The 12,561-nt window shown below is 36.7% G+C and overlaps 1 protein-coding gene across 5 annotated transcripts in view; it reads right to left on the reverse strand.

The window, feature by feature from the left end:
* Positions 1–2,508: 2,508 nt before the first annotated feature.
* Positions 2,509–12,561, reverse strand: part of PDE5A (phosphodiesterase 5A) — a 138,473-nt gene continuing 128,420 nt past the window's right edge. For 3 of the 5 annotated variants that reach the window (XM_033215129.1, XM_033215133.1, XM_033215132.1), the window contains exons 19-21: positions 10,704–10,778; positions 9,281–9,364; positions 2,509–6,861 (exon numbers count right to left, since the gene is read on the reverse strand). In XM_033215129.1, the coding sequence (XP_033071020.1) occupies positions 6,724–6,861; positions 9,281–9,364; positions 10,704–10,778 (297 nt within the window). In that variant the 3' untranslated portion in view covers positions 2,509–6,723. Of the gene's footprint in view, positions 6,862–8,385; positions 8,515–9,280; positions 9,365–10,703; positions 10,779–12,561 lie in introns of those variants that run through there. The other 2 variants (XM_033215130.1, XM_033215131.1) reach the window with 2 other exon arrangements.

A 12,561-nucleotide genomic window follows, 5' to 3' on the forward strand; every position in this document is an offset into this window, starting at 1 on the left:
TCCAGTGATGTTGTTCCCATGATCCAGGAGGGAAGAGGATGATATTACTTTCAATATCGCAGGGGATGTACAAGCCCCCCGTGATACTGTTCCTAATTTCCACCTGGGAGAGGATAATATTACTCCCAATATTGCAGGGGTTGTAAACACTCCTATATTGTTCCTAATATCCAGGCGGGGAGAGGATGATATTCCTCCCTGTATTGCAGAGGCTGTACACCTGTCTTTGATACTATTCGTAATGTCTAGAGGGGGAGATGATATTACTCACAAAATCGTAAACACGCTGTGTGTCCACCGTGGATCCTAATATCCAGGGAGGGATATTACTCCCCAAGTCGTGGAAGGTGTCCACCCCGCCTGTCACATTGTTTCTTATACCCAGGGAGGAGAGGATGATATCGCTACCAATATCGAAGAAGTGTACACGCCCCCTGTGATATGGTTCCTAATATCCACGTTGGGAGAGGATGATATTACCCTCAATATCACAGGGGTTGTCCATCCTGCCTGTGATATTGTTCCTACTATCCAGAAAAAGAGAGAATATTATTCCCAATAATGCAGGGGTTGTCCCCCCCTCACCATGTGATATTGTGCTCAAGAGCTAAAGGAAGAGAAGATAATATTATTCTTTGTACTGCAAGGAGTGTACACCCAACTGTGATATTGTGAGGCACCCCCTGCGATGTGGGGAGTAATAGCCACCCCCTCCCCCCCCCCAGCTATTACGATCCACATCGCAGGGGGGTGAGGCACCCCCCGCGATATGGGGAGTAATAGCCACCCCCTCTTCCCCCCGGCTATGATGATCCATGGTGGACTCAGCCTGTTTATGATAGTATAATATCTGCCCCTCTGGAAATTATGAACTCTTTCACAGACGGGTGTACACCCTCAGTGTGTATACCCTCAGAGGGTGTGCACCTGTCTGTATTGGGAGTAATATCATCCTCTTCCTCCCTGAATATTAAGAATAGTATCCCAGGAGTGTTTCTACTCCCTGCAATATTGGGTGTCATATCCTCCTCTCCCACGTGAAAATTAGAAACAATATCACTGGAGGCGTGTACGCCTTCTGTGATATTTAAAGTAATATCGTCCCCTTCCCTCCAGGATTATGGGAACAATATCCCTGGGGGGTGTACACTTTCTGCCATATACGTAGTAATATACCCTCAGCCTTGGAACATTATGAAGGACCATCTCACACGGGGGTGTACAACTCTTGCTGCGATATTGGGAATGTGATTATCCTCTTTCGCCCCTGCATATTTGGAAAAATGTCAGAGTAAGTGTACCCCTCGTGTGATATGGGGATGAATATCCTCTTCTTTCTTTCTGGATATTAGAAAGAATATCACACGGGGGTTTGCACTTTCTTAGATATCTGGAGTCATGTCATCCTCTCCTGTTTTGAATGGCAAGAACAATATCTCGGGGGGATGTACACCCCTTGCCATATTGGGAGTAATATTATGCTCTCCCCCCACCTTGGTATTAGGAACAAAATCCCAGCATGGGTGTACAGCTCCTACTGTATGGAAAGTCATACCATCCTCTCCCTTCCTGGATTTTAGGAACAATATCACAGGGTGGGTGTACACAGCCTGCGATTTTTTAGCCACTAAAAATCTTTAAAAAAAAAAAAAGTTTTATTAGTTCTATATGGTCAGGAAGGAAGATTACTTCTTTAAATATAACTAAAGCTCTGGCACTCTCTAGTGGTTAGAGAATCTAAAATATTGTTCTACATGAGCTTATACTTTACTTCTTCCTTTAGCTTTATGAATTAGACATAACCTAGGTACACTGCCCTGCATGAAGAAGGCTTGTCTAGTGGCAAAATAATGAAATCAGAAATTCTGCATTTACTGATGCTTTCACACCTCTAGACTAGAAGCACTGAGATACAGTGGTGTTGGATTCTGTGAAGGCATTTTCTTAGCTATTACCAGATGAACTAAATTAAGAAATGTTAACTGTAAAAACTCAAGACAAACCAAACCTGCTGGGTGAGGGAATTCCTGTCTCTAATGCTTCCAGACAGCCCATTTGACTTGTAAGAGTAGATTTGAGACCTTTATAAATTTAAATTCAAAAAGAGAACTAAGGAATAGACCCTTGATTTGCAACTAGACAGATCTGGGCTCAAATCCAGCTCATGCCATTTGGTCAAGTATTGAGCTCCAAGCCTCAGCTCCTCCTGTAGCATCAGGCTGGTAATAATCACCCTCCAAAGAGTCATTATTGACTTGAAGTGAGAAGGAGATGGAAAACATAGCCCCCAAACTGGCAGCAAAGAGTATTAATAAAAGGAAGACTATTACTGAGAAGAGTCTAGACTAAGGAAAGGATTACTTTTCTTCAGCTAATAGGATCACAGGTTAGCTTGATTAAAGTCTCTCAAACTATTGGGCCCATTCTCCCTGCCTAAAATCCAAACTCCCCTATTAATTCCCCACACTTAAAATTCAGAGTCCCCTAATAATCACACAGTATTCATACTGACTTGTTCATTCTTTTTATTTTTACAAAGCATGGCAAAATGAGGAAACCACTGACAGGTGAAGAATCTGCACAACGGAAAACCACCTTGACCATCTCATGACTTTATACAAGAATCGGAAGTAAGTTGTTCCTTTAAAGTGATTTTGTCATAAAAGAGTCAACTGAAATGACTCTCATGATGGAGGGAAGGAAAGAAATGAAATCAACATTCATGGTTATTTAAAATGACTTAAAAGCTAAGCATAATATACATAGTAACTCCTTTTCCGAGTATAAAAATAGTGCCAGAAACTATATTTGTTCAAATATATTGAAAAGGTATAAGAATACAAATAGATATTAACAGTGGCTAGTGATGCCTCATAAGGTTTTCTTTTCTTAAACTGTAATATAAATTTATATGTTCAACTATTTACATTGCTTTCAACAACATTCATTAAGATATGTTTACACAGGCTTTTAGTAAGTATATGGAATGGTAAAGTGAGCTTTAATACTTTCTTCTTTGCTCTCTGTAGTAGAGCAGAAGGGGTCCAAAACCATGCACAATTTAACAGTCCTGAAGAACTGTGTAATCTTTACCTGGCTAGCATATGGAAAAAATAAACTATATACAAGAATACAAAACTCCTAAAGTGTTCTTCAACTATCAACAGGTTAACTGATTCATACTTGCAAGAAGACAGGATGTTTGTTCACTGGTAGATTCTTAGTAAGTTTCAGGTAAAGAAGGTACATAAAACATATGTTATTGATGAAAATAGAAGTGATGCAGTATACCCCGTGTTCTCACATTAAATCGGCAGTATCATAAGCTAAGTCTCTTCTCCAGCACCTCCTTCAGGGACTGTGAGCTCCTTGAGGTCACTGCTCTGTCTCCACAGCTGAGCACAGTACCTAACATGTGGCAGGACTCAATAAAAGGCGGGTCAATGTATTTCTGACACAAAACAATTAAATTGTGCCACCTTATTTTGACTACAGTTATTCATAAGAGAGGATAATGATGACTTTTTTATCCTCTCATTTTAAATCAATCTTGTAAACAAAAGACAATTGCTTGTGATAGCCTGTTAAGTTTTAGGAGTACAATCTGGTGAAAAACACAGAAAAAAACCGTAAATCAAATTGGAACAGGTCTAATATTTGTTTGCTATGCTGAAAATAAAGGCACTTCACTGCTAGGCAAGAATATATCTGTGACTGAACAGTTTTCTCCAAGAATCCAATATTTCCAGTATATTTTCATATACTTTCTTATCTCTAATACTCCTATTAAATGAAACTATTCTTCAAAATAAAAAGACAGTGATGACAACATCATCATCCTGGGTTTGTACCTTGAAGCAGTGTACTCAATGAGCTCTAAATCTCACATTCACTAGTGATCTGCAAGTGAAGCTGAATAAATACATTCTCTTTGTTCAGTCTTGGAAACTCAGCATTAGAAATGACACATGGGAATAGATCACCTTCTCTCTACACTAATATCCCATTTCTGACAGTGGTCTCCACCGCCCATTGGGCTTATAAAGTAGCTGCCTTCTGTGACATTTTGCTTGAAGACAAAGGCTTTGCCCAAACATAACTCCTTTAAAAAAAGCACAACTTGTTTAGGCACACAGAGGTTAAGTGACTTACACAAATCCTCTCAGGATTGTGATTGGCACAGTCTAATCTACTGAAAAACATAAGGCCAGGTAATTACATAGATATCTTTTAACAAGTTAGTAAAATAGTGGGGACTTTTCTGGTTAAAAATTGAAATTAAATGGTATCATGTTACTCTCTTTAAACAAACAAAAAATCTAGAACAAGTACTTCTTGCTAGTTATGGGTAATGTAAATATAGAGTAAGGTGAAGGAGGACTATATGTATATTTTTCCAACTTGAGAAGATACTGGAAAGGAAATTAAAAATTATTTGAACCAATTAACCAGCCCTAAAGAAGTATTCTTCTTTGTATGAACTGAAATATCCAACAATAAAATAAAATAGGCATTGCCCAGCTTCTTTTAATGTCTAAACTAGTAAAGTAAAATAAACATTATTCAAAGGCAGACCAAACCATTTCTAATCTAAATATATCTTCTTGCTTATTAAAATGACACACATACAAAGCCTCTAAACACGATCTACTATGTCTTTAAAAAATTTCTCAGTGACACATACTAGAGGGTACCAAACAAACTACTAAACTATAAATACATATTTTAGCATAACTGCTAAATCACAATGTAATAAAAAGGTTTATTAAAGATTGCTATTCTTTAAGCAATTTTTCTATACTAAGGATTTATGTACGCATGCATAAGTATACACCTGTATGTATATATAGCTATTATTTTAGTGATAGTCTGTGTATTTTACATACCAGTGCCACCAAGGGGCAACCTTACAAATTTTATATGTATGGCAAAAAAATAAAATATCCTGAAAATACAAGTATACAATACATATAGCATTAAACAGTTGGTAACTTCCTACATTAACCTTTACCAAATACAAAATAACGGCAACACAATGGGGTTTGCTTCTATTTTTGTGGTTTTTTTTAACCAGAATGATAAAAATAAAACCGCATTATGTCAAGATATATATATATATACACTCAGAATTTTAAAAACTTAAGGAACATATTGAATTTTAGGCAAAATTTAGGGGAATCGGGAAACAGATGGAAAACACATTTTGGTGAAAGGTCCTTGAGAATGCTGCATTACCATGTCCTTAAGAAATTTTCTGTCCAAATTAGTGATAGAAACTCAGAACAAATATCTTTTTTTGTGGGTTGGAGGTAGAAATTAACAAATCAAGCAAATCTCTCCTTTCTACTCTCCCCAAATCCAAACATTCCTGCATATTTGAAATAAATTTTCCCTTCCTAGACCAGTTGCTTAATTCGTTATCTATTTCTCCAATATTGAATAAATGTGTATTTAGGGGCACACATGTAGAATATTAATCTACTTAAATGGGCTCAAATTCTAAGAAAATGTTAACTATACTAAATGTTATGGGAAGAAAATACCATTGAATATGAGTTAAGGGCCAGTGTTTAGCATTCACATCCAGAATTCTCTGGATCTCAGTTGACTTGTCCTATACATCAAAATATGGTAATTTTTCAATCACAATACTGCTAAATGTTATTCAGGCATAAAGTTTCTTACCCACTGTTCCTCAAATTCATTTTTGACCCTAGTATTGGCAATAGCCCTTTGCTATTTATATAATTAAAACTTTTCTTTAAATTTCAATTGACAGGAAAAAGAGTCATTTTGTACTCTCTTATCTATAGTCAAGTCTCACTTCAGGTCAATACTCCAGTTGTCACTTTTATTTTGAAAAGAAAGCCCAGAAGGAAAAAAAAAAAACTCTTAGAGAGATCTTCTAACAGAACATTTTCTTCACTGACAGACATCCAAGGCCATTCCATTTCTAGATCACACTTATCCCTCAGTCAAGTCAGTGACTAGATCATCTCCTACGGTTTCACCTGCTTTGCATCAGGTAGGTGAGATGAAAGTGATTTTATGGGTAGCCTTTAGAAAAATGTACTGCACTGAAATGACAAAGTTCTCTCTGGCCTGTTCTCTCACAAAACAGCAAGTCAATTACATAATGTTTTCTTTACAATACAGTTTCCTAGTACTTTCCATTTGGTTCAGAGTGCCTTAACTTTTTAAAAAAGACATTATTGACAAATACAATTCTTTATTCTTAAAATCCACTCAGCCACCATTTTTCACTATCCTGTAAAGGCTTTAAATGTCACAGAATGTATGTTAATTTGCTCCTAACCTACTTTTGAAAAAGGAAAGATTCCAAACAGTCTTGAAAAAATGGTAATTCAGAAAACATAAAAACCAATTATTTAAAATAGTCCCCAAGCAAAAAAAACCTCAGTGCAAGAATACTGCTTACACTTTGCAGTACATGAAATATCACAATCAATGCTTTTATCAATGTGCTAACAGTGGATGTTGTTGATCCTTTCAGTTCAGTAGCATAAAACAAATATACAAAAAAAATGTAATAGTCCTCTAAAAACATTCATGCTATATTCTCAAAAGTTGTGCAAAAATAAAAATACAGCAGTGGCAAAGTATATACCAAATACAGACACTATACAGACAGTGTGTAAGAAACTAGGCATATTGCAGAACACACCGTCTCTGTAAACTTCAACTCTGCATGAAATAGGCCACTCAGTTCCGCTTGGCCTGGCCGCTTTCCCCATTAATCAGCATCTTCTCCTGCTGTTCTGCAAGGGCCTGCCATTTCTGCCTGTTCTTTCTGCAGCCATCTAGCAAAGGGAAACAATCCTCTGACACGTGGGTCAGGGCCTAAAGAAAAAAAAGAAAGCAAACAGCTAGAGGGAAGCCAGGAAATAAGCCCTCTTCCACAGGCCTGTTACAAAGGGCCACTCATTTCATGAGCAGACTCACTGCTGAAATTTTCACAAGCTGTGTGAGCACATACACAGATCATTTACACATGATTCTTCTAAAACACTACAGATAAGGAGTACATGCTGAGAGACAGAGCAAACACACATTCCAAAATAACATAACTGTGCTAGGGAGGCAGATCTGTGTGGAATCCACTTTTAGGGGAAAAAAGCCATTTTGTTTCTATGTAGTACAGTTGGCTCTCCCTAAGTGTGACTGTATCAGGAGCTGCTTAGTTTTTGTGTTTTTCTAGGGAATGGTTTCATATAATGTACCATTAAATAGGCTTTTATCCAGGATTATATTATAATAAAGATTCATAATTCAGTGTGGCATTATTATGTACCAATTATAGTGCCATAAATATTTAGCCACAAGAATGCTCATTTCAGATTTCTTCCTAATAGTGAAACACTTAAAATTACAAATACTCAACAATAGGTTGTCACTGGAAAATCCCCCACAGAATAAAAAAAAAAAAGAACCCTCACAGAAACATATTTGATACATAAAATACAGATATAATGACATTATGGATTGCAAAAGGCAATTACTGAATTATTGTTAAATGAAAAGTATATGAAAATGTCATAAAGCATATACATTGATATGTTATCTGTAGTTTTCTCTGGGTAGTGGATTGTAACTGGTTTTATTTTCCTTTTTGCTTCTCAGTAATTCTGATTTTTCTTTTTCTTCTTTTTTTTAGGACAGGTTTCCACTCCATTGCCCAGGCTAGAGTGCAGTGGTGTGGATCTCAGCTCACTGCAACCTCCTCCTCCCCTACTCAACAATTCTCCTGCCTCAGTCTTCTAAGTGGCTGGGACTACAAGCGCATGCCACCACACCTGGCTAATTTTTCTATTTTTTGTAGGGATGGGGTTTCACCATGTTGGCCAGGCTGGCCTCGAACTCCTGAGCTCAAGTGATCCACCTGCCTTGGCCTCCCAAAGTAGTGCTGGGATTAGAGGTCTAAGCCACCATGCCCGACCTCTGATTTTTCTACAGTGAGAACATAACTATTTCTGTAATAATGTTAAAAATACATGTCAGTATCATATAGAATTTCAACAGCAGATTCAAATAAAATGAATACTTGTATACATACATACATACATATATATATATATAGTAGAAGGATAACATCTATAATAGGTGATGTGATTACTATGTTGACTGTATTTACAGGGATAGAGAAAAATCAAAAGAGCTGTTAGTATTTTTAATGGAGAAACTCTTAATCCAATCAATAAGGAAAGCATCTGTTATGGAAATAATGAGATGTCCAAGTGTTTGAAACAATGCTCTGAACACACTTCATACTTCTGAGGAAGAACTTTGAACAAAGGAGTAAACAAGTAGAATGCTGAGAAAAAATGGGGAGACGACAGTGGCACATGACACCTGTTTTTTTTTTTTTCCATGGTTCTTTTGGTATCTTTCCTTCCTTTCCCTGTCAGCCACAGTTCTTTATTAAATTCTTTTGATGGCGAGAACCCTGGAGTAGGAGTAAGAACTGGACTGTGATGCACCTCTCCCACTAACCACCTGTTTGGGACAAATAATCTGTCTCATTGGAAGATGAACTTTACAAGTTCAATTACTAAATCTCAAACATCTGGATTAGAAAATTTCTAGGATTTTTTTTTTTTTTTCTGGTTTTGACATTCTATGATAACTCCATGACAAATGTTCTTTTTCCAAATAATTAAAACTTACAATAGTTCTCTGTTTAAACTTTCAAAGACAAAGACAACCTCTTCTTTCTGCATCTGAGTCGTAAACATCTAAACTAATAAATTAGATGTTTTAGGGAGAATCCATTTGCCTACAATAACCACCCCCCCCATCCAAAAGCCAAGCCAGCAGATACGTAGAAATGGGAACCTGCCATATTCTACCTACCTCCTTTTAATCCTCAGAAAATTTTTATAACTAGAGTAAAGCCACATTATGACAATGAGAAAAAGTTGGATTACTTTTATTTAGGCTAAAATTTAGACTTAAAAAAAGAATATGCTAATGTACAGTATATACAGTATTGTTCCTTGAGGGTAATACTGGCACATAATTCTTCTTAGCATCCCCAAATCAATTTGTTGGAGATTAGCACATAGTAGGCACTCAACAGATATTACTATGTGTTCCTTGTTCAGTACAAACATGTTCATCAGTAAAAGAAACCATACTAGTAATAATTTTATTTCTTGATTTAGAAGCAAAAAATAGGCACCTAATAATCTCTTCAATTTACTTTAGGTTCTAATTCATAACAGTCCAAGTTTAGCAAGTCTAGTAGTTTTCATATAAATACCTCATACAGTTGCAAGCAGATGGCGTCTATGAACCCAACTTGCATACTTGGGATTTTGTTTTTCTTCTCCCTGTTCATTAGATCCTGAAAATACAAATACAGACCAAACACACAGATGTGCATTTATTTATTTAGTTAGTTATTATTTTATTATTTTGGGGGATGGAGTCTCACTCTGTTGTCCAGGCTGGAGTGCAGTGGTGCCATTTCAGCTCACTGCAACCTCCACCTCCCGAGTTTAAGCTATTCTCCTGCCTCAGCCTCCCGAGTAGCTGGGATTACAGGTATGCAGCACCAAGCCTGGCTAATTTTTTTATTTTTAGTAGAGATGGGGTTTCACCATGTTGGCTAGGCTGGTCTAGAACTCCTGACCTCAAGTGATCTGACTGCCTTGGCCTCCCAAAGTGCTGGCATCACAGGCATGAGCCACTGTGTAGCATTTATTTAAAGAACACAATGAAAGCTGGCTCTAGAAAGGTGAATCAGTGGGTTAGCCTAGGAAGGTCAGATAGCAATTAATACAAAAAAAAAAAAAAAAGAAAAGAGGAAAACTCTGTTTCATTTCAAGGAAACTCATTCCAAAAAACAGAAGTGGGTTGACAGGAACCTTTACTTGTATTTGAGATCCATACTCCATGTAAAAAGGCAGTATGTATCAAAGACCTTTAAATACTGTTTGCCCTTCAACATGACAACTGGGAATTTATGCTAACAAGATAATGAAGAATGAGGTTTAGCGGTTTATCAGTTCCCTTGGTGTAATGTTTGCAGTGTTCACTATTACAAACAGCACTGTGATAAACATCTATTATAGATGAAACACTGCTGTGAACACATTTCTGAGGAGAACTTTGAACAAAGGAGTAAACAAGTAGAATACTGAGAAAACTTGGGAGACAGTGGTGGTGGTATGACATCTGGTCTTTTTTCCTCCATGTTTCTTTTGGTATCTCTCCTTCCTTTCCCTGTCAGCCACAGCTTCTTTATTAAATTCTTTTGATGGCAGGAACCAAGGAGTAGGAGTGAAACATCTATGATGGATATTTATCACAGTGCTGTTTGTAACAGTGAACACTGCAACATTACACCAAGGGAAGTAGGTAAATTATGGTTACATCTATTTCATGTAATCGTGATAGTACATAAGAATATTTGTTAAAATGAAAAGTGGTTTGTAATACTTACGCGGAAAAAACAAATAAAAAAAAAACAGTGATACAATATGATGACCCCAAGTGTCTTTTTTATGCCTTTTATTGGTTTTGCTTTCTGTAATGAATATTTATAATTCTTCCAATGAGAAAAAAGTTTTAACAAAATCAGAAATTGTGGTCCTAAGGAAAGATGCCATAGGACCATAAAAAGGAGTCTACAACTTTAAAACAATGCATTTGAATTCCTACCAACAAGGTTTCATACGTACAGTGGGTTCTATGTTGAGTTCTTTTCTCTCTCTGTCTCCTTGATCAAAAAATTCACTTGCTACAAGTTCTGCTATCTGAAATAAATAACAGACTCAGTTTTGACAACGAAAAGCATATCATTCTTTAAAACAGAGACTGTGAATGAAGGCCCTGTTAGGAGCTATATATCTCCATTTTATAGCAAATAAGCAGCAGCTTGATACCTGAAGACAAGTAGTCCACGTCCAAAGCATGCTCTCTTGACTATTCCATTATACTCTTTTTCACTTAGGTACATCTCTCTCTCTTTGGTAGCTTCCAACATTTTTCCCTTTTAATTTATTTAAAAACGTTTTCTTCCTTCATTTATTTTCCCCCCATAAAACGGTATGTACAAGGGTTTGATTCAGGAGAAAGAAAGGATATAAGAAGACACATTCTTCCCTCTTCTATTCTCTTCCCTGGTTAGAAACAGGCATATAGTCCTGTTTATTATATGGCAGGAAGGTAGGTAAAGATCACCTAAGTGCTTATGGTGTGTTGGCTTTGGCACATGGAGAATGAGTTTTGATCTTGTTTTCTCGGCATGTCTGTTTCATGAGATGAGACTGTAGGAAGAGTTACTAGGCTACCTGACTACGCAGCCCAGAGCCTTGACCAACAGCAGGCTGTCAACAATCCCAAATAGCACATTAAGGACTCAAAATGAAATCTTGAAAAAAAAAAAAAAAAACACAATATATATGTCACTGCATGGACATCCATCACTTTTCTGAGCCTGTATTGCCTCTGCAAAACATTATAGCAGTTACTTAGTTAGAGGGAAGGATTGTTTCCTAGCCTTCTGGTAACAGGCTCCATTCAGAACCTTCTTGACATCTTACATCAATAATTCCTACATCTACAAGTCCCAGAAATCTCTATGTTCTACTTGTTAATGTCTATTTAGAGTTGAGGCATAGTCTAGAAGGTTAACCATAAGAAAAGTAATTTTGCTGCTTCTAATTTTCAAGGTCATTAAAGGGATGACCTTAAGAAACAAGCCAGAAGTATAAGTTATATCCCAAATCAAAAAATCTGAAATCTAAAATGCTGGTCCAGTGAGCATTTCCTGTAAGTGTCATGTCAGTACTCAAAATGCTTTGAATTTTGGGGCATTTTGGGTTTTTGAATTAGGTATGCTCAACCTATCATACTGAAATGAAAACTTATCAACAGCGATGTTTTTGCTGTGTTAATGTAGATGCTGTCTTTCTTAATATATCTTACAAATATTATGTGCAAATGCATCTTCTAAAAAGAAAAGCCTTTGTGTGTCCAAATATCAGTTTTTAATACTACTTAAAAATTCAAAAAAAATTTCCATACTTACTTCAGAAGCTACCTTTAAGAGTAAAAACTTAAAAAAAATTATTTTAGATTTAGGGGGTATATGTGCATGTCTGGTATATATGTATATTGTGTATTGGTGGGGACGGGGCTTTTAGTATACCCATTACCCAACTAGTGAACATTGTACCCAACGGGCAGTTTTTCACCCCTTGTTCTTTTCCCACCTTTCCCCCTTTTGGAGTCCCAGTATCTGTTATTTCCATCTATATGTCCATGTGTCCCACTGTTTGGCTCCCACTTATAAGTGAGAATGTGCAGTGTCTGATTTTCTGTTTTGAGTTAGTTAATTCATTAAGGATAATTGGCCTCCAGCTCCAATCATGTTGCTGCAAAGAACATGACTTGATTCTTTTTATGCCTGCATAGTATTCCATGGTGCATATGTACCACATGTTCTTTATCTAATCAACTGTTGATGGACACTTGGGTTAGTTCCATGACTTTGCTATGATATAATAAATGGTGCTGTGATGAACATATAAGTGT

The sequence above is a fragment of the Trachypithecus francoisi genome, unplaced genomic scaffold, assembly GCF_009764315.1.
Source record: "Trachypithecus francoisi isolate TF-2019V2 unplaced genomic scaffold, Tfra_2.0 Lachesis_group1, whole genome shotgun sequence".
NCBI lineage: Eukaryota > Metazoa > Chordata > Mammalia > Primates > Cercopithecidae > Trachypithecus > Trachypithecus francoisi.